Source organism: Sprattus sprattus, assembly GCF_963457725.1.
Source record: "Sprattus sprattus genome assembly, chromosome: 15".
Lineage (NCBI taxonomy): Eukaryota > Metazoa > Chordata > Actinopteri > Clupeiformes > Clupeidae > Sprattus > Sprattus sprattus.
The window spans coordinates 28,981,317-29,003,389 of NC_137913.1; the positions used below are offsets into that span (position 1 = coordinate 28,981,317).

Below are 22,073 nucleotides of genomic sequence, written 5' to 3' on the forward strand. Positions count from 1 at the left end.
TAAAACGAATGACCCAGAGGACATATCTACGGTTATATGCAAATAACGATCGTTTATCTATAATGATCAGATGAAATATTTAATTTGTTGAAAAACCAGCGCTAAAGTGGCTCTCTTGAGGTTTGTCAAACAGCTCACAGAACCATCTCAAAACAGTGCCTCTCTAATCTCCACAAAATCCAAAGACAGAGAAATCTCTCCAAAGACATTAATCACACACACACACACACAGCAATGAAACGCTGGCTTGGTTCTGACCCGGATTTGGCCCACATCTGGCACGGTTTCAGAACTGGTTGGTGTCTAAAGAGGCCCACCGGGTTTGGGTCTCCATGGGGAGTTTGCATTAGTATGCAGTGTAATCAATCTACCGTGTCACGAACAGATGGGCTCACACTGGGATTCCATCAGCGTGTACATTTTTTCCTTTTTTTTTCTCTTCGTTGTGGGCTATCAGCAATATCATATCTGATGACATTTGAATTGTTGTGCTCTTGTGTGGGAGATGCATACACCTGGCATTTGATCTGTGGGTGGATATCTGCATGTTTACCCTCATGGTTGACAGACTGTTCATTTTTCAAAGTCGCCTTGACATATACGTCAAGAAGCCAAAACCAGAACCAGTACCATGACAGAAAACCCCAGGTGTTCTCAAGTGCTTTTGACACTATCCCTGAAAATGAAGGTTATAGAAAAATATATAAAAAAAAAAAAATCACAATACGCTCAAAATTGCAATCTTGAAAATTCTGTTCTGAAAAGAAAAGACAAAGCTGTTTGGGTGTTCCCAAAGAAGAAGCAGCAAATTGTAAATTGATCTGACAAACCATCTCTGTCTGTTTTTCTGACACTCTTGATACATAAGCAATTGTGCATTTGGCATTGAAACACAGTCAATAAATAAATAATGAAATAAATAAGTAAACAAATTAATAAATAATAAGTAGAACAGCACACCATGAAAAAGTCTTTCTAATATCACTAATAAAACGCTGTTTTCAGTCGTCTGGTTTGCAACAGTACAGCAAGCTGCTGTGGGTTCTAGCGACGACTCCTGCTGTGAGTTCTAGCGACGACCCCTGTTGTAGCTCCCTAGCGAGTCGTAGCTCCTGCTTCGGCTGCGGGTCCGACTCCGAGTACGGCTCCGACTTCTACTGCCACGCATGGAGTCCCATGAAGAGCTACGTCTGTAGCTACGGTAACTGGAGTAACTGCAGCTGTGGCTCCGACTCCGACTCCGACTCCGACTCCGACTCCGACTCCGACTCCGACTCCGACTCCGACTCCGACTCCGACTCCGACTCCGACTCCAACTCCGCCTCCTGCTCCGGCTGCGGCTACAGCTGTGACTGTGACTTCGACTCCGGCTCCTGCTGGCGTTGCGAATGATGCCGAAGAAGCTGGTCAAGGAGGACACGCTGGTGGAGCGACTGCAGGATGACAGGCTAGGCCGGAAGTAGGGAATGGGCCTCTTCCTGGCACTGGCAGAGGTGAGAATGGAATACAGAGAGATCAGTCAGTGATTGATAAGGACTTTTTCGTGGTGGCACCAAAGGGTTAAGCAGTGTTCATGTCATATTCTCAATTGAATGATCAAACAGGGCTGCATTTTCTGTAGACTTTGTTAGAGTCTGAAGCTGAAGAAAACTCACCTGGTGATTCTCCGAGCTTCAAGATGACTGGGTGAATCTCTCCTCCTCTTCCGCATGGGGGAGTAGGACTTCCTCCTACGCCTCCTCTTGCCATGCTTACACCGTTTCTCACTGGGACTGCGGTCCTTACTCCGTTCCTGATCCCTTTTGAGCAAGGAGAAGAATAGCATGCTGTGACACACTGTAGGGATCACAGAACATCTTATGCGATACATTTGTGATAACACTTAACAGTGAGGTTACCATACCATACCACACCATCTTACCATACCACGATTATCAAAATGAAGACATTCAATGCCAACAAATTTAATACCTTACTTTATAATGCCGTTTGGTGTAAACTTTGACTACAAGCACGGCATACAAAATTAAACATTGATAAACTCCAATTTATTGTAAAACATTATATATAAAAACAAAATTCCAGAGATGCCTGACAAGCTAAACTGTTTTGTAATACGTATTACTGGTAGTTCAGTGTGCATCAAGTAATGAGTACCAGTAGTATCTGGTGTCATTAGGTGCTTGAGATAGTGAGTCATCGGTAAGACTAGCTGTGGTCACCTGCTGGGGGAGTATTTGGAGAGTCTGTCACTGAACACACTCCCCTCCCTGGAGTCCACAGAGTAACCCGACGACCGGGAGTATGACCTTGCGACAAATAGTCAACATTATGATTAAGAGTGTGATAGTATCAAAGTAGCAGGCTGTCAAATTTACACTTGTACAGTAACATGATGCAATAACATAGTTCAACAATTACAACAGTAAACACACTCAGCTCTCTGAAATGAGAATATAACATGATTATTATACATTATGTTATTATATAATTGCTACAATAATACTTTATAATCATAATTAGACTTAGAAATTGGTTTATTGTCAAGCAGGTCACTCAAAGACATGTTAAATATACAGAAGAGGACGTACAATTTACCACAAAACATGATATAAATGGTATAATATTTGATAAATAGATAAATAACACAGTATAATATTTAGTGCTTAAGAAAAGACGACTTACCTCCTCCCAGAGGATCTGGATAGACTTCTGGAGTGGTAGGAGCCTGAGAAGCGGGAGCTGGCCGAAGAAGGGGATCTGCTGGCACTGCTGAGGGACCTGGTTCTGTGGTGCTCTCTCAGAGGGGTCAGACTGCTGCTGAACACCCGCTGGGCTTCCTTCCATACGGCAGATCTCTCCTCTCTGTGAACATGGTCATGGAATGACTGATATGGGGCATCTGACTGAGACAACCTTCAATACAACACAAAATAAGAGAATACAAAAGACTACAATACAGCACTACTACCCAAAAAGAAGGCCCTTGAGCTGTAAGCCCTCTGATTAAGACAGCCTGATTTCAGACAAGGCCAGGAATAAGGGGCAAACACATAGAGATAGATGAGATATAAGGCAAGAGCTCTGTGAGGGATGTGTTGCTCAGCTCACTTCTTCGTGTTGCAGAGGGAGGAGGACGTGCTCTTGGCCAGCTTGCACAGCGAGACGTAGCTGGTCACCGAGTTCCCCGAGTCGGACGCGCTGTCCCCATCTACGCGCCCCAGGACTGACTGGACCCTGCAGACGTTTGACCTCGAGACGCCCGTTTTAGACGACGGCGGCGAGGAAGTGTCATTGCCCGAATCGTAATCCTGCGGCATTTTGTTCTGATTGGGCAGCGTGTTGTGGAGGACGCTCCCATCATGCACAACCTCACCTCCAGGCTTTGACCGCGAAATCTGCAATCAGACAACAATGGAGGTTTACTTAAGGAAACATCAGCGACAGGTTTAGGCAGTTACCTGCATGATTCACTGTGAGTAGTCTACCAAAGGAACGTATTTCCCTACAAAACACAGAGAAAAAAATATTTCTTTTCGGGGACAGAGAACTTAAGAGAGATAAAAAAAAAAAACTTCATGCAAATTTTGTCACATGCGAATAAACTGGGAAAATATCATGAAATAAATAATCCTACAGAAAGAGAAGATTCAAACTTAGAATATTAGAACATAACCATAATTACTAAAAGAAACTACAGAAGAAATAAACAAGAGAACATGAAAAGAAAGTGTGTAAACAATAAACTGCTTTATGTTGAAAGAAAGGAAACCCCCAAATAAAGACAAAGGCCCATTAAAGTCTCCTTTTTTAAAGAACATTGACCAAACATCACAAAATGGGTATGTGTCCAAATGAAAAGGATTGTAGACAAAGAGAAATATCTTCACTCTAACTAAGGAAGCCTTCAGAGAGAAAGAAACATAAAAACGACATTTTGAGCTTTTTTTCCCCTGCAAGAAGAGCTTAAGTATCCTCCAGCGACCTTTAGTAAACCCCTAAGTCTGCGGAGGGCATCGACTTACCAATCAAGATTTCCTCCTTAAGTAGGTAAGGTGTAAGAAAAAAGGAAGAGCGGGCAACATAAGTGATTGATCAGACGTGTAAGTTACAAGAAAAAGACAATAACCCTCTCTTCAAACCCAGAGCCACACCGCCCAGCTTTGGCGTCTTTATTTCCTTTTTATTACTTCTGACTGTATGAAAATGACTTTTGTAGTGAACTAAAGACTTTAAATGAATGCCACTGGTACAAATAACACTATTTTAAAAAATATAATAGTATTGTTTTATATATTAACATGTCCAAATGTTCCAAAACCTAATGTGTACACAGCTGATTCAATATGTGAGAAGAAAAAAAAACTTTATAGACTGTTTTGTATTTTGATCAAACTTTTGGCTTTGACTATTTGAATAATTTCTCTTATGAACTGGGATGTAGGATCCGTGTAACTAGCTGGTTTTGTCAAGAAGTATTACTTACATGTTCAAATGATCCCATATTCCCTTCACATCAGTGTCAAGTCTACTTGAAAACGTATAGTACTTCTTGACGTATGTTTACTATGTGTGTGTGTGATTACTAAAATAAGTACCATTGTATTGTGATAACTACAATAATTACTACTTAAGATAATTGGTGGTCAGTATTGGGGTGGGGGGGGACCAAACTACTAAACACAAAATATTTTGTATCCATTGAAGTTCCATACCCACCTATTTCTCTTTGTAGATCTTTGTTGACAAATATAACTTGGAACATTTACTGGTAAACTTAATCTAAACATGGACATGCATTTATTAATGAGCTGTACTCATCTGACAAATGCCCCATGGATCTCACATTATCCATTTCAAATTCTTTGCATGACTCAACTGTACCAAAAGACGCAGTCATCCAATTTCATCTGGATTAAGTAATGTAATAATGCAATGTTTAATACTGCCACAATTGAAGGCATTTAAGGTTTCAGGTTCTAAGTGTCCAGAGAATTTGCTAGACGAGGCATTGAATTAATCTCGAAAATCCAAATTATAACAATAAATATCCCTTCCATTTTACCACCAGATGGGATTACGGGAGAATGCTGACAGCTAATTTTTTTGAGAGCTGGTATGCAAGAAATGCTTCAAAGAACAGTTTGTTGCATTTCAATTACCAACTGTAGGTCCTGATTAAAAACATCTGAGAATGTAATTAGCATACTTTAATGATTGCTTGAAAGAACTTAAACGTATTTCATGCTTCAGCAAGCACAAAACAATGACTTAACAGAAAAACAGTTTCAACTGAGGAGCAACAAAATGAACAGCAGAAATGGCCACACCATATAAAATGGTTAAAAATTAACTTCTGTTCACTTAATTTCTCTCTCTCGTCAGTCTATTTCTCTAATTGCTCTCTCTCTCTCTCTCTCTCTCTCTCTTTCTCTTTCTCTCTGTGGGTGCAATACACTTGAGATGCACTTGTGCAAAAGGTTGTTAAAAATGTAGCTTGGAATGCCATTCTTTTTGAACTACAGCGTCTTGTAGGTGATTGGCCTACTACTGAATCTGGATGCATTTGGACCTCTAAAGCCTTTTCAGGTTAGTGTCACTTGGTGTCAAAGTCAACCCCTCTCTCTCTCTCTCTCTCTCTCTCTCTCTCTCTCTCTCTCTCTCTCTCTTTCTCTTCCTCTTTCTTGCTTTCTCTCTCCGGGCTGTTGACCAGTGCTTCAGAGGTGAGGCATTTGAATGGCATTCAGTGACACTTACGGTGCTGTCTGAGGTACTGCAGCTGAAATGAGGGGATGTTTTACTGGCTAACTGGACTGCTGTCCCCCAGTCTAAAGCTCTTTGGTTGGCGTCCAGATGGCGGCTGTCCCCCAGGCCGGCTGGATTCGGCTGGAATGGATCTGATGCGTGGAGATGATGCCTGGAGACACAGTGAGAGGACGGTTGGGTTAGTGGCTGAGTGTTACCCATCATGCAGTAGTTTTTTTTTAAGGGACAGTATATTACTATTGACATTTTAATTTGTTTGTGATATTTTTTGTTTTGCAATTGTCTGTGCAATCAAAGATTTAAGCAAGTTATTTCCCTGAAAAGCTAAAAGAGGATTTCCCCTGAATCACTGGTTATGTAAGTCTGACACAATTGTTTTCTTGACGAAAGCTGCATAAATTGTTTCATCAACGTGTCACAATTTCAGTTGTGACAAATGCCAACACATCAATGTGCTGAATCCCTCGTACATAATTTGAAAATGGTTTAGAATGCCCCTGAATCACACAAATGCAGTCATTCCCCAAAGACTGAGGTCAAACCATGTGTAACCAAAATACCAAATTTACCCTGTATACATATATATAGTATAGCTTAGACTATATGGTATTCTGTGTTGATATGTAGGACAATGACACAGACAAAAATGCTTTAACTTATTTTCCCCATAGCTAAAATGAAATATCATAGAATGAAATATTACACAGTATGGTACATAATAATATGTAAAATATACATGTATGATATATTTTGTGTTATTTGAATCCTGGATCACGATGGAAGAGAAAGCCCACAGCAGAAATGAAGTGTCATGAAGCGTGATATTATATATTGTAACATGTAAGGGATAATATATAATCTGTCAGTCAGTATCGGAAAATAAATCCAGACAGGACGAACAGGAGCCTGACATGCAGCAGAGGATAATACGGTTACTTGCCAAAATTATAAAAGACATTTCTCCAAAATATCTCTTTGTTAGTAATTTTGTTGCCATTTTCCTGGCTTCCGCTGGGGAAAAAACTATTTTTCACGCAAATAGTTCTTAACAACATAATAGAGTGTAGCAATGTGTAAATTAGAACAAATCCCGTCGCCAATGGCAGCAGTCATTACATTTTGCTGATATTTTTAAAATATCAGATCTCCAAACATTGGAATGGCCCATTCAATTCAAAAGGAACTTTTTGCAACATTCTGAAGAGCTGAATAATAAATGATAATAAATAATAATATTGATGATGATATATATAATATTTTATATTATGACTCCAGGATCAGGGCGGGAGAGAAAAGGAGGAATCTAGAGGCCATGGCGCCGGTTGGCACAGAGTGAAATCACACCTGGCCCAACCTTCAGAGCGCTGTAGAGCGGGGTAGGAGGTGTCAAAACAGAGGGCCTTATCCAGCATCTTGAAGGGACAAGGGGGGAGAGACGGCCAAACCCATCCATCCACCTGCCCCGGGACATGGGAGAGTGTTCAAACACCCTCCCTGCCAAGCCTGGGTGAAGCAAGAAATCAAGCTTCATCGAAGGTCTGCCAGGGCCTGTGGCACCATTCTGGCACGAGAGCGAGCACACAGTCTTTACCAGCACTCAGTGGCAGAGAAAACAAGATCCAAGGTCTGCCTGAGCAACAAGTCTATCTCAAGACATCGATGCCACAGCTCCCCTTCACCCCCCCCCCAAAAAAATACACTAGCTTCCCCCAAACACAGAGAGATTGCACTCCACGCCGAGGGAACGCAGCGATCATGCGATGGTGGAAAAAGGGCCATTTAATTTGCAATTGTTTGCTGGGGGGTATCAACCCTGAGAATTGGAGATGAAAAGTTGTCCCGCCACAATGGGCTCTCGTTTCGACCTGAGATGCCGTTCAGCATTTCCTCTCTGTAATGATTTCCTCTGTCACATAATCCTGGGAACATCAGCTCATAATGGAGGATTCTAAGGCAATCATCTCTGGCTTAAATTATTTCAATTCGAAGCATGAGTAGCCACTCCTTCTGTGCTAAAAAAGATGATCTCTGAACGAATGAATGAATGAATGAATGAATGAATGAATGAATGAAGGAATGAATAAATGAATGAAAGAATGGATGAATTGATGAATGAATGTTCCCAGTGTCATGCCACACTTGGTTACTGTCATAACATCTCTCATAATGTCAGATACCATACCAGCCTAAGGTGATGCTGTCAGTTGCATGACAATGGCTGTGTATGGAATTAGCATGATTACAGGTCTTACTGCAAGAAAGAGATTTAAAGTGTGGGGGTTCCTAAAATCTCCCTTGCACTGGTCCCCAATACTGTAGCCATGTTGCTGTGGCGTTGGTTGCTACAGTGTCATTGTTATTCAGGTCTCACTAATCTTGGGTCCTGGTCTGGCTTGTACTGTGAGGCACTGATGAACCAGCCTCCCCACCCTCCACAATCACAGTCACAGAGGAGGAGGGCGAGGAGGCCCACATTCATCTGGGCTCTGTGTATGTGTGTGTGTGAGTGTGTGTGTGTGTGTGAGTGAGTGAGTGAGTGAGTGAGTGAGTGAGTGAGTGAGTGAGTGAGTGAGTGAGTGAGTGAGTGAGTGAGTGAGTGAGTGAGTGAGTGAGTGAGTGAGTGAGTGAGTGAGTGAGTGAGTGTGTGTGTGTGTGTGTGTGTGTGTGTGTGTGTGAGTGTGTGTGTGTGTGTGTGTGTGTGTGTGTGTGTGTGTGTATGTGTGTGTGTGTGTGTGTGTGTCACTCATCTCCATCTTCCTATTTCTGATCTTTATCACTCCCTGTGGCTGCATTTCTTGCTGCTCTGTCCCTCTTCCTATAGGTCATATCCCCCTTCCTATTTACGGTCTTTGGCACTCCATCTCTGTGAGTCTTTCCTCTCTTTCTACCTCTCCTTTTTCTCATCTCTCTTTCTGTCTCTCTACCATTCTTTCTGTATCACTCTCTTTACTTGCCCTTTTCTTTTGACCCCTCCCTATCCCTCCACCTCTCCATCTTCCCTTGATCCCTCTACCTTAATATCTCTCTCTCTCCCACACCATTACTCTCTCTCTCTGCCCCTTCTCTCCCTATCCCTATCTCTCTCCCTCTCCATCTCTCTCCCTCCCTGCATCCTTATCTCTCTCTCTCTTCACTCCATCTCTCTCCCTCTACATCTCCCTTCCTCTCTCCCTCTCCATCTCTCTCTCTCTCTCCATCTCCCTCTACCTCTCTCTCACCTGCTGTCAGAGCTGGATATATTCCAGGTGGACCCCTCTGCTCCTGACCTTGCGTGACGTCGTCTCCGATGGGTATGGCTCCGTGACCTGCACAGCAAGTGCCGGAGGAAGGAAGAGAGAGAAAAAAAACACACAACTTCACCCCAAAATCAAATAAACAGTGAACATAGTAAAGAGACACACAACTGATGCTATGGAAAGCAATTCTAATCATTGTCTGGCCAGCCTTTCATTATGGTGTTTCCTTCAGTGACATACAGAAAAACTCAACAGCACTGATCACAGTATTCAGTATTCAAGTGCCGGCGGATACATTTCGAAATATGAAATGTGTAGAAAGAGCCACTTGAATTTAAAATTCTGGAGCACAGGGAATGTTTACATAACTAAAACACAGTTCACCTTGATAACGTTTTCAGTGGCATTTCCACCGACCGAGACAGAAATAGAGACAGCCAAAGGCCAGGGCGGGAGAGGCCGAGAGCCTGGCATTTGATAGAGAATGCACGCACACACATGCACACACACATGCACACACAAAGGCGAGCGCACACACACACGCACATGCACACACACAGACACAGACACATGTACACTCACACACGCACACACCCACACACACACCCAAAGCTCCTGAAAGTGTGCTGGGTGAGGAGCACTGTGGATCACCTCAGCAGAGCTATATGTGTATCCTGCTCAAGGCATGAAATTGGTTTATGTTTCTCACTCACTTTCTTTCTCACGCTCACTCTTTCTCACACACATCCTCACGCATACACATTCATTCACGCACACACACACACACACACACACACACAACACACACACACACACACACACACACACACACACACACACACACACACACAATTGACACACACACACTTGACAAACACACACACTTTCACTGACACTGGTGCACACTCCTATCTCGTGGTTCAGTGGCACACACACACACACAAAAACGAGAGAGAAATCTGCTGTCTTCCAACCCCTAGTGTTATCTGAAGAATTCCATTCTACACCAGAAGCACTAGGCAGAAAGGCTCCAAAGAGTGTGTGAGAGAGAACTTATATATGTATTGTTTATGTAATAATTTTTATATATCCAAACCAAATGCTTTGGCAATACTTTACAACGCTATGGTCATGCCAATAAAGCTCCTTTTGAATTGAATTTGAATTTGAGAAAGAGAGAGGGAGAGAGAGAGAGAGAGAGAGAGAGAGAGAGAGAGAGAGAGAGAGAGAGAGAGTGAGAGAGAGAGAGAGAGAGAAAGAGAGGGGGAGAGACAGAGAGAAAGAAAGAGGGAGAGAGAGAGAGAGGGAGAGAGAGAGAGAGTGAGTGAGAGGGAGAGGGAGAGAGACAGAGAGAAAGAAAGAGGGAGAGAGACAGAGAGAAAGAAAGAGGGAGAAAGAGGGAGAGAGAGAGAGAGACAGAGAGAAAGAAAGAGGGAGAGAGAGAGAGAGTGAGAGAGAGAGACAGAGAGAAAGAAAGAGGGAGAGAGAGAGAGTGAGAGAGAGAGACAGAGAGAAAGAAAGAGGGAGAGAGAGAGAAAGAGGGAGAGAGAGAGAGAGAGTGAGAGAGAGAGACAGAGAGAATGAAAGAGGGAGAGAGAGAGAAAGAGAGTGAGAGAGAGAGAGAGACAGAGAGAAAGAAAGAGGGAGAGAGAGAGAGAAAGAGGGAGAGAGAGACAGAGAAAGAAAGAGGGAGAGAGAGAGAGAAAGAGGGAGAGAGAGAGGGAGGGAGCTCTATGTGTCCTTATACTGCAGCTCTAATCTTGCCAAAGAGTGTGTAGTAGGCAGACAGTAGTGAGTGGGGCCAGCAGAGAGAGAGAGAGTGTGTATCTTGCCAAAGAGTGTGTAGTAGGCAGACAGTAGTGAGTGGGGCCAGCAGAGAGAGACAGTGTGTATCTTGCCAAAGAGTGTGTAGTAGGCAGACAGTAGTGAGTGGGGCCAGCAGAGAGAGACAGTGTGTATCTTGCCAAAGAGTGTGTAGTAGGCAGGCAGTAGTGAGTGGGGCCAGCAGAGAGAGACAGTGTGTATCTTGCCAAAGAGTGTGTAGTAGGCAGACAGTAGTGAGTGGGGCCAGCAGAGAGAGACAGTGTGTATCTTGCCAAAGAGTGTGTAGTAGGCAGACAGTAGTGAGTGGGGCCAGCAGAGAGAGACAGTGTGTATCTTGCCAAAGAGTGTGTAGTAGGCAGACAGTAGTGAGTGGGGCCAGCAGAGAGAGAGTGTGTGTCACAGTGCAGCTGGGGCAGGGGAGCATTGGGGGACAAATGCAGTGTTTGACTTTATATTACATAGCCTAGACACCGTTACGGTATATTAACATCATTGAACACTGTGGTTTATACGAAGGATTAAAGAGAAACAGCACACTGATACTGTGTGCTTGCATATAATAAGGTCAGATTGAGATGATGAGGGCTAGGGCCAGGGTTATGTGAGTACCGAGGTCCTCTTTCACATGTGTAATTCATGTTACATGGTTTGGTTAAAACACACCAAGGTCTGTGTAACAGTGTTAAGAACTTCTTACAGTGTTACAGTGTTAAGAACTTGTAACAGTGTAATAGTGTTAAGAACTTGTAAAGGTGTCACAGTGTTAAGAACTTGTAACAGTGTAAAAGCGTTAAGAACCTGTAACAGTGTAAAAGTGTTAAGACCATGAGGAAGGAGAGCTCTTTTAATTTGAACAAACTGATGTTCTGTGCGTGTGATCTTGCTTGGGTTTGAGGAACCTGTCATCACCAACCTTTTTTTGTGCTTCCTGTCCTCCTTCCTCTTATGTTTGGGGGTTGAGGAGCTGAAAAATCAACATACATTTAAAATTAATATTTTACTGTCATAGTTAGAGCGTTCCATAATGATTAGAATTTATACATTTAGTATATATTAAATAATAAATAAAACATTTATACAGTGAAAAATAGTTTGAAAAACATACCTGTGCTTTCTTTTTTTCGATGCAGTTCTAGGAGTTGAAAAAAAAAGACATGAATGAGCCCATCATTTTTAACACACTGCAATATTCCACGTGAAAATCCTCCTCTCCATCATGTCCATAAGCCTTCACATCTCTACAGACCTAATGATACATACCTGTGCTGCTTTCTCTTCCTTGAGCTCTTCTTCTTCTTCTTCTTCCTCCTCACTGGCGAGGGGCTGCACGACGGAGCCCTGCGGACAAAGAATGCGCTCTTACTAACCGACCCTTTGCTCTCAAACGTGTCTTTGCGATTCCACTACGGAGGTGGCCTCTGAATGTTGTGCCATTAGATTTGGAAATGAAATTCAAAAGGCTCCGACAGCGGTTGACCGCACACAGTGACCTCGGGGAACATCCATTCATCTCCTCAACTGACCTCTCCCTCTTCCGCTTGCGTTCCGACTTCTTCTTCTTTTTCTTTCTCTTAGGCCGGGGTGAAATATCACCATCAAAAGACACACTGTGAGTGAGAGAAGAAAAAAAAGGAGGCAAAATTATTGTGTGGTGGAAATCTTTTCAAGGATGCAGTGGCTTGTGTGTCTCAATGCAAACGCTGTTGGGTGCTGTTCACATGAAAATATCTAACAGACTTCAGGAGAGGTTACTTTTGAATGTAAAAAAATGTATCCTCATTAATTGAAATACGTAGCTCCAGAGGTTTTCATCAATACGGGCACTTTTCGTCCTTTTTACTATACAGTACAGCATAAACCCTACACAGACCTAATTGTAGACGTGAAACTATGCTACAAGATATATTGTGTAATGAACCCCAAACAGAAGTGATTAATGAGGGGTTTTACGATACATTAGATGTTAACGGTTTGGTCTCAAAATCATCAAGTTCCTTGTGATTACAGAGGAGAAAAGTAAAGGACTAACGCAGATCCACTCCCTGTGTAATATTCCAAAAAGGACAGATAATATTGACACATGGATTCAACAGCAATCACAAAAAGGCTTGAGAATTAGGGAAACATGAACATTTTTAATTATTGTTAATCCAACATGTCAAGCCTTCATGTCAACAAAAGACGTTATTTTGTTACTGGAAAAATAATCTGGAATTAATCTGAAAGATTAAATCATCATCCTGACTCTCTGTAACACTGTCCCCTTATTCAGAAAAAAATGCTACCGGTACAAAGAACTAGTAGGCCTACTCCAGAAAGGTTGATAGCTACTCAACATTGATAGCATTATTTACAGGCGGTTCTGCATTTTGGTTCATCCTTGACTTGTGTACTGTATGTGCTGTAAGCCCGCTCCAGCCTGATGAGCTGCCCTGAGCTTTTGATGCTGATAGGATGACCACATTCTCAAGATGCTTTTGTCAATGTGCAATACGGCTCTCTCGCCTTTCCAAGCCTTAATAAATTGGCCTTTTCAGGTAGAAAGAGAGCGAGTGAGAGAGTGAGAGAGTGGAGAAGAGAGGCAGAAAGATAGAGACAGAAAGAGAGAGAGAGAGAGCGAGAGAGAGAGAGAGAGAGACAGAGAGAGAGAGAGAGAGAGATTTAGAGGGGAGGAGGGAGGTGGAACAATTCAATAAATCATTTCGATGGCATTGTTGGCACAATAATGAGGTCAAAAATGAGCATTATTGCTAAACCTGGAGAGGGTGTTTCGAGCAGATTAAATGAGAGGGCTCCTGTGAGGTAGGCATCGGCCCGTGTCCTCTGCAATGAGACAGAGACAACGTAAATATGCTTCCAAAAGCTGTCAGCACCACAGACCATGAGCTCAGCCTGTAGGTGCCCTATGATTCAGGGGGTATATAGAGAATGTATGTAGTGCATGTGAAAAGGATCATATATAGCATGAAACTATATTATAAATGTGACTCTAGAGAATGTGACTACTATTGATACAATTTAAATGCTATGTTAATTATGTAATTGTAAATGTGTGTATGTATGTGTGTGAGCCTGAGGTGGTAAGAGGCGCCTCAGAGAGTGTGTGTGTGTGTGTGTGAGTGTGGTGTGTGTATGTGTGTGTGTGTTTGTGTGTGTTTGTGTGAGAGAGTGCGTGTGTGTGTGTGTGTGTGTGTGTGTGTGTGTGAGAGTGCGTGTGTGAGAGTGTGTGTGTGTGTGTGTGTGTGTGTGTGTGTGTGTGTGTGTGTGTGTGTGTGTGTGTGTGTGTGGTTGTGTGTGGTTGTGTGTGTGTGGGGTTGTGTGGATACTGTATGAGGAATTCACGGGCATCCTATAATGACTTTGTGTAAAGGAGAGATAGTGAGGGCAATTTGACCTTCAAAAACTATCAAGGGGAATGTTATTGTGGAATTGATTTATTACTACCTGAGGTGCTTTTTAATGCTCCAAGACATTTTATCAGCTCACATCAGGGCATCGCATCAGAGTGAATGAGGGGTTGTCAAGCCGGAGAAACATTTCACAGTGCTGGTTTGATCTGCTTCTGATTTGAAAGGCTTGTGTTGATTAAAAGGTGAACATTTTGAAGAATTTAAAATGTGAACATGATAAAGAATTTAAAATGCTTTGGGTTTTTTTTTTCAGCAATTTCATCTGCCTGTTTAAACACAGAAATATAAATAAAAATGTAACTGAAGAGAACGGTTATAATAGATAATAAAACTTTATATTATATTAACTTTATATTTATTTACTGCTTTTATGATTAATAGGAAACCTGCACTGGTTTCAAAGGTTTTATTATCTATGCCAGCACTGACAGACTGGCCACTGAAACACAGCACACACATTCCATAGTCTTTTGCAGGTATGTGTTTCCACTTTATGAGAGTGTCATGGTAACCAGCGAGTACAGTACTGCACAGTGAGAAACCTCACTCCCAGACTCCTTAATTACTCATGGGTTTTAGCCTCCTTGCTAGAACACCCACCTCCCACATCTGTGAGTGCAGGTTCAAGTCCAGTAAGCTCCTGAGGTTTTCATCAATATGAGCACCTTTCATCCTTTTTACTATACATCATAAACCCTACACAGACTTAATTGTAGACATGAAACTATGCTACGAGATATTTTTGTAATGAACCCCGAAACAGAAGTGATTTTACGGGTTTTACGATACATCAGATGTCGATGGTTTGTCTCAAAATCATCAAGTTATTTCCTTGTTATTACAGAAGAGAAAAGTCAAGGACTAGAACAGATCCACTCCGTGTGTCATATTCCAAAAAGGACAGATAATATTGACACATGGATTCAACAGCAATCACAGAAAGGCTTGAGAATTAGTGAAACATGAAGGTCATTTTTAATTATTGTTAATCCAACATGAAGGTCATTTAGACCAAGTAACAATACTTACAGGGTCTGTGGTTTACACAGCACTGACACACGTAAAGATACTCAGGTCTTCTCATATTAGCATTCGTTGTTAAAGGCAACTAATGCTAATCCTGATTCTGACCTTAAACATTAAGTACATCTTGTGATGATATATACTTGTTCAAGAAGTTCAGTGTGCATATTCACATTCATTAAGTACTGGGCACCTAGCGCCTGAGGACACTTGATGTAAAGTCTGATCAGAAAATGAGACGGTAAGATGGCTATAAAACCTTAATGTTGCTTCGCACCGTTAGTCAGGTCTCACCCCTCTGGCCCTGCGAAAGTCATGTAAAATTAACTTGGTGTATTTGTGCGGCCGTTTAAAAGGAATCGCAGTTTCTATGTTCCTTTGTTCCATGCCTATATTATGAAAGGTTTAATCGTCCGTGCTATTTAATTCATGCCATTTCATGCATCTCTGCTTTATGATCTGTCAAATAGTCCGGCAGTAAATGCCAGCTCTGGGCCAGGCCTGACCCGGATGTGCCCCGGAGTCTCGTCGCTGTGCGGACGTCTCAGGGGCCAATTGGGTGTGACATCTCCGCACCTTCCGCAGATTTTTAGATGGGCTGCCCTGATGAGCCGCATATGACCATAATTACAGGGTAGCAATAAAAATCACCCAATCAGATTTGATTAGCCCAAGACAGGAGCAGGAGCACTGTGGTCGAGCTCTGCACGTTTGTGTGACTGAATGAAGGACTTATGCATATGATAAAAAGGACATGTTTGGCCTATAGAGGCTTTAGAGGTAAAGGAAGTTTTCTGTATTTCCTTTTCTTGAGATACAAAGTTACACTTAATTAACTATGTGGACATCATATTGACATCACTGTTTTGTCTGTTTTTCCCGGAGAGCAGTACAATATAACCTCTAATGCATTGTCAGAGGATGTACCCATAAGAAGCACTAGTGTGTGTCCAGGAATGTAAGTGTAAGTTTAAGTGTGTGTGCAAATTTAAATAAAACACAGAGGTCAGACACGCGATTGCCCTCTCGTTCACTGCAATTTAGTGTGTCTCCACCAGGCTAATTGAGTTTTTCCTCAGCAGTTTGTGGGCTGAATGCGGAGGGGATTTATAATCTGCACAAAGGAGCACAGCATCTGACAGAGAAAATGTTGCTGTGGATCAAACTCGCCCTTTCATCTCTCTAATCCTCTCAAATTCGCCAGCCATCTGACTTGTGATGTTTTTCAGGATAACCTTCACATTAAGTCTCAAAGGCCATCAGTGTTGTGCTGTGAGTTTTTCCTCTTTTTTTTGCTTTGCCAAACAGATTAAAAGAGAGGTGCTGATCGATTTCCGCTCAACGGCACTACAAGTGTGAGTTAAATATGACAATGCGATGGTCTTGTTGCGTCTGTTCTTTAGGCAAGGGAGGAAGGGAGACGACAGCTTTTGAACATAGATGTATGGCTGCGTACAAAATTGAGAGCTCTTTTTCCAGGCCTATGTGATCAAACGTGACAAAAGAAAAATACAGAAAAGTCTCGGAAGTAGCATTGTCCCGACGACTGCAAAAGAACCTGCCACACAATAGATTTATCCAAGGCGCTGACAAAGACAAATAGCAGCCACGATATCTTTCCCTTTAAAGAATCATAACAGATCTCTAACCCCCCGTAAAGGGAAAATGTGCTCTTGATCTGGAGAATGTGTCCGTTTCACTGATTATATGCTAATGGTGGCGGAGGAGGGTGCAGTCGGGGCCACCGGTAGTTGAAATACATTAAAGCTGATTAGAGGCAACGCGAGCACTTCTCTTGATAATTAGAAGGCTTTGTCACTCCTTAGGAGTCCCTCCTACACACACACACACCCTGGAGATCCTTTCCAAGACCTCCATAAGACTCTAAGTGAGAGACAGTGACTAGATTTCATCTGATCTGCAGCACACCTATCATCACACACGGAGGGTGGAATGGGGCCCAAAGGACCAAATCACCATTTGGTTGCCTTGTTTTGTTTGTTTTTTTGTTTGCTTGTTTTGTATCACCTACTTCCCTCAGCATTAACTCCACTCCTTGGCAGATTTCCTGGAAATGTTCTGCAATTGAAGATGCGTCAAGCTGAGCCCAATAAAAGTCCCACTAAAACTTAACTTCTATGTTTCATCCCCAGGGTACTGAGAAAGGAACAGAGTTATTTTTTAAGAAGAACTTCTACTTTTTGTCGTATCACATTATAGCACAAGCCAGGACCACATCAAATTACACTCATGCATTTGCAAGGCTGCCTCAGTGCAGTGGCATTGTTCTGTACCTTACTTGCACTAAGTTCCTGTCCTTGCTTGTACTTTTGAGCCCTGTCCAATGACAATGATAAAAACTGAGGTTTTGCAAAGTTTTGTTGCGTTTTGGCCTTGTACATACACACCTGAGTGAAACACACTCTTAAAAAAAGGTGCCAGAGTAATGACTTCTGAAAACATCAGTCCTTACGTTGCCGTGTGGACCGGCAAAAACTGAGGACAGGCAATGGGCGAAACTCTCCATGAAGCTTTAGTGGCAATGAAAAGAAAATCATGGTTTTCAGCCAGTTTTTTACTATGAAGATGATGTAATCTATCGGAAACATCAGCGTCCAAAGACATTTCTAGGCTTGTTTGAGCAGGGTAAATTCATTTCACTAGGGAAATCCTGTTGGAACAAACCACGTTTTTGCCTGTGTGCAGCACTTTGGAAACCCATGTGTTAGTTTAAACTGTGCTATATAAATAAAGTGGATTGGATTGGAAAATAAATTATTTATAGTATCTATCTGCCACTGCTTTGATAGTAATGTTGTTTAGTTGTGGACTATAGCTGTCACGTCAGAGCCCGGACCTGCACCAGCCACGCCCACCTCAGCGCTCTCTCGCTCACACTCACCGGTGTATTGAGCATGCAGGTGAGTTCTCAAAACATCGTCATGTGCAAAACTACTATGGACCTTATTTCCTAAACCTACACACAGACTGCAGGTCATGCAACTGGCTAAGGGACAATGTTGTCAGCAGTTGGTGGGAGTGGTTAGTTTAGAGGCTAAATGCACATGCAGGCTTCTGTATTGCCTACTGTTAAATCTACTGCCCAAATGCATCTCCCTATCTGTCTCTGAAATTGTTGTCTACTAACATAAATGTTCTCTCTCCCTTATAGCATGTTCCAATCCCCCCGTCCCACCTTCCTGTCTCCACCCGGCCGACCTTAAGCAGATGGGTCCCCCCTTATGTGCCGTGGTTCTGCTCAAGGTTTCTTCTTGCCCAACAGGGAGTTTTTCCTTGCCCCTGTTGCCGTTGTGCATGCACTAAGGGGGTTCAGGCTCTGGGCTCTGTTAAGCGCCTAGAGGCAATTGTATTGTTATGGCGCTATACAAATAAAATCGAATTGAATTGAATTGGTTCAAGGGTGGCTCTTTCGGACAGCCAAAGTGTGCTAGAGGAACGATGCAGTACATTCAAGTGCTCCTAAAGAACATTATACCAATGTAAGCCGGCTTGCATTTTGCATTGGTGCCTGAGTTGGTAGGTTTCGTGAATGGCTGAATTGGGAGGCTTTAAAATAACTTTGTGTGCAGAGGGTTAGTAAAGTGCCACATAAACACAGCCCATTGACCATTTCAACATAACACAAAGACACTCTCTGTCATAATATAATTAAGCATGAACATATTTTCATACAGTAACAAATATACTGCACCCCCAGCTTCTTTTCAATAGGTAACCATCGTTCCTCATGCACAATTAGGACAATGGCATCACTCATTAATCTTTATGGTCAGACTTTCAGTTCCAGATGTATACCTGAAAGTATATTCTATATGGAGATTGATTGGATTTCTTGAGTTTATTCACACTTGTACTCAGAATGCCATATACTGCGATAGCTTCCCTCATATATCCCTCAATAGTAACTCATAATCATAGTCATAATCACTAAGAGCCTTGTCAGTTAATATAATGAAATAGAAACAATAGAATGGAGTTTCTTTTCCCAGTAATGCTGTCTTCTATGTGAAATGTGGTATGGGGAGTCTACTGTATGTTACGATTTTTCCAATACTGATTATTCCGTAACTGTTGAATAGATTACAGGCATAAGATATACTCATGGGCTTATTATCCATAGTCATTTGCATCATCGTGATCCCAAGCCATAGACATAGATACAACAGAGTAGGAAGTTTCATACATGGAAGAACACCAATTCTATCCAGTATTCTTTTTCCAAGTCTATGGTTGATATCTACAGACTGTAGCGTGCTGCGCTGCCTAAAGTACCCTTAAATCTCTCTGTATGTTATCTCTGTGGAGCCAGCATGTTCAGTACATCCAGATATCTGTGTGTGTTCTTGTGTCAGAATGGCTTTTAGCCTTCCGTTGCTCCGCCTGACAGACCGCTGCGACCGTGAGGGCAAAGCTTTGGCAAACGTGGGTCTAATGGCCGCCATTACTTTAGCTGTCACCAGCCAAGGTGAGGAGAAAATGAACCCAGAGCAGGACGAATCATCACAGGACCAACAACTCCCTCTTATCGTGTGCATCAAGCCGCTATTTGATGTTTCAAGGCTGATATCCACAACTGAAGATACATAGTAGGTTGCGTTAAAAAGAAGTCCTTTATGGATAAAATGTGATTGGTGCATGACAAATGGTCTTCTATCCCTAGGCGCGCCTGTCTACCTCTCCTCTACCACAGACAAGGCCTATGCACTGCTTTAATGTAGTCTGACTAGAGGTGCTCCATGTTGGGGCTTAAGATGCTGATAGCACTTCAGAGGACGGTCGCATGCCTGAGTCTGTGTTTGTGTGTGTGTGTGTTTTACATAGCCAGGATTGCTTCCAGCTGGGACTGTTTGTGTCTCAGACTTTGAAGTTATGAGAGGAACCACAGCGCTCGGAAAAATACATGCTGGGTTGATCGCCTGGCCACGTACTGCCCCATTCTTATTTCTTTGCTCTGCAAATGTAAAAACGCTTAGTGGAGGTAAGAAGGTAGGGGAAGGCCTAGTTCAGCTCCTCTTTAAATTCTCAGCATCACCTTTTTGTTTACACTGCAGAAAGCAGATAAGACTGTTTACATTCTGTTCAACGGAGCAGATGCTGCTTTTTTACACTGTGACCTACATTTCAAAGTGTGTTTTTGAAAATTGAGATTATTGCTGTTTTTCTTTGAGGTTCTGTAAGTTGTTGGGTTTTCTTTTCATGACCTTGGCTTACTACGTTTATCTTGTTTTGGCTTTTCTTTTACGCCCTGATGCCAAGTGACTTTTCAACAATTTGAACTCTGAACTTTTAACTCATGGTTCTGGCCCTAATCTGTACCAGGGTCAGCTCCTCCTGGGTAGCATGCCAGAAGATTAGTGCTGAACACTATGAAAGAGCCTTGTGCGTTGGGCTCTTACCTGCGAGTGCGGTGATGGCTGCGGTGCTTACGTCCCCTCTTTTTGGCTCGTCCGTCCTGGTGTTTGGCAACCGCCGCAGTCTCCTTGGACTCTACAGTCCTCTCACTGACTTTGGGAAGTAGAGAGATGGACGCCTCTGATCTGAGAAGACAAAACAAACCATTGGTTTCTAATAGTTACCATGTGCAAAAACGCAGAAATGACAGGTATTTCAAAAGGACATTTGGGCAAAGGCACCATTTTTGATTTCCTCACAAACAGTTGATTTTCAGCAGACATTTCCTTTTCAGGTCTTGTTGTCTTTGCTAACTCTTTACTCTCTTCCAAAATTCTAGAGGTCAGTGGTTCCTGGGTCAAATGATGTGTCAATGGAAAGTATTTATTTACAGTGCATGCCTCAATGCCTCAGATACCCTGGCCATCAATTTAGCATGTGGAGGTTGTCAGGCCCGTCAGCCCAAGGCTTTAACACAGAGAGGATGGTACTGAATTTCTTCCATCTAATGCTCCTCTTTTTCTTCTCTAAAAGTATTATTTATATTAATGGATTAGAGCCTGACAACCTTATTAGCTTGGTTGCGATTTATGTCACTATAATAGACTGTATTAAAAAATAAAGAAAATAATATAATCATTTTACCATGATTCAAAACTCAGGTTTGAATTCTATGTCAAAGCCCTTGTAATGTTGTACAGCCGTTGGTAATAGCTGAACAAAATGACTGAAAGCTTCTGGATGGATACAGAAAGCTGTAGTCTATTGTAGTACTGTGTAAGCTTAAGGAGGTAAGGCCAATGTAACCGGTCATGAGAATTTGTAAATAAGCACTCTGTTACAGCTCTCTTGACCAGCGTTCATTTTGAGAAGTCACCTGAGGTCAACAAACCCAATTATCTAAGACTCATTTTTTCAATTTGTGTCTGCGTAACTCCACAGTTAATAAACTTATAATGAAACAGGTGGCTTGAAATATTTTCCTGAGGCTTAGTGAATTCAGTGCCTCCCCAATTAACTATGTAGCAACAGTACTTGGCCTGATGCCTTCATTTAAGATGTGCAGCTTGATTTAAAGTGTCATTTTCTCCTGGCATACCCAAACGTTGGCTGCATGAGCAAACTGAAAAAATATATTTTAGTTGGGAAAAGTCTGCATGACTGCAATACTGCACTGCAGCTTTAATGATCATTTCATTATTGATGATCTATCTCTCACACTCTCTCTCTCTCTCTGTCTCACACTCTCTGTCTCTCTCACTCACTCTCTCACTCTCTTCTCTCTCTCTCACCCTCCTCATTTTGTCGAGGCAGACAGTTGGAAACAGGTCTGAGAAAGAATAAATAGAAAGTAAAGATGTAGAAAGCTATTTTGTATGTGTGTTTCTCAGCCCTCAGCTAA

General features: G+C 42.3%; 1 protein-coding gene across 1 annotated transcript in view; it reads right to left on the bottom strand.

Annotated features, from left to right (window-relative positions):
- Positions 1–1,069: 1,069 nt before the first annotated feature.
- The window catches only part of srrm4 (serine/arginine repetitive matrix 4), a gene marked incomplete at both ends in the record, with an annotated part of 58,277 nt that continues 37,273 nt past the window's right edge, over positions 1,070–22,073 (bottom strand). Inside the window, 12 exons of the mRNA XM_080853222.1 lie at positions 1,070–1,484; positions 1,656–1,799; positions 2,223–2,309; positions 2,686–2,865; positions 3,112–3,398; positions 5,758–5,917; positions 8,985–9,071; positions 11,740–11,790; positions 11,932–11,958; positions 12,087–12,164; positions 12,350–12,433; positions 20,677–20,817. Coding sequence (XP_080709348.1) covers positions 1,070–1,484; positions 1,656–1,799; positions 2,223–2,309; positions 2,686–2,865; positions 3,112–3,398; positions 5,758–5,917; positions 8,985–9,071; positions 11,740–11,790; positions 11,932–11,958; positions 12,087–12,164; positions 12,350–12,433; positions 20,677–20,817 — 1,741 coding nt within the window. The remainder of the gene's footprint in view (positions 1,485–1,655; positions 1,800–2,222; positions 2,310–2,685; positions 2,866–3,111; positions 3,399–5,757; positions 5,918–8,984; positions 9,072–11,739; positions 11,791–11,931; positions 11,959–12,086; positions 12,165–12,349; positions 12,434–20,676; positions 20,818–22,073) is intronic.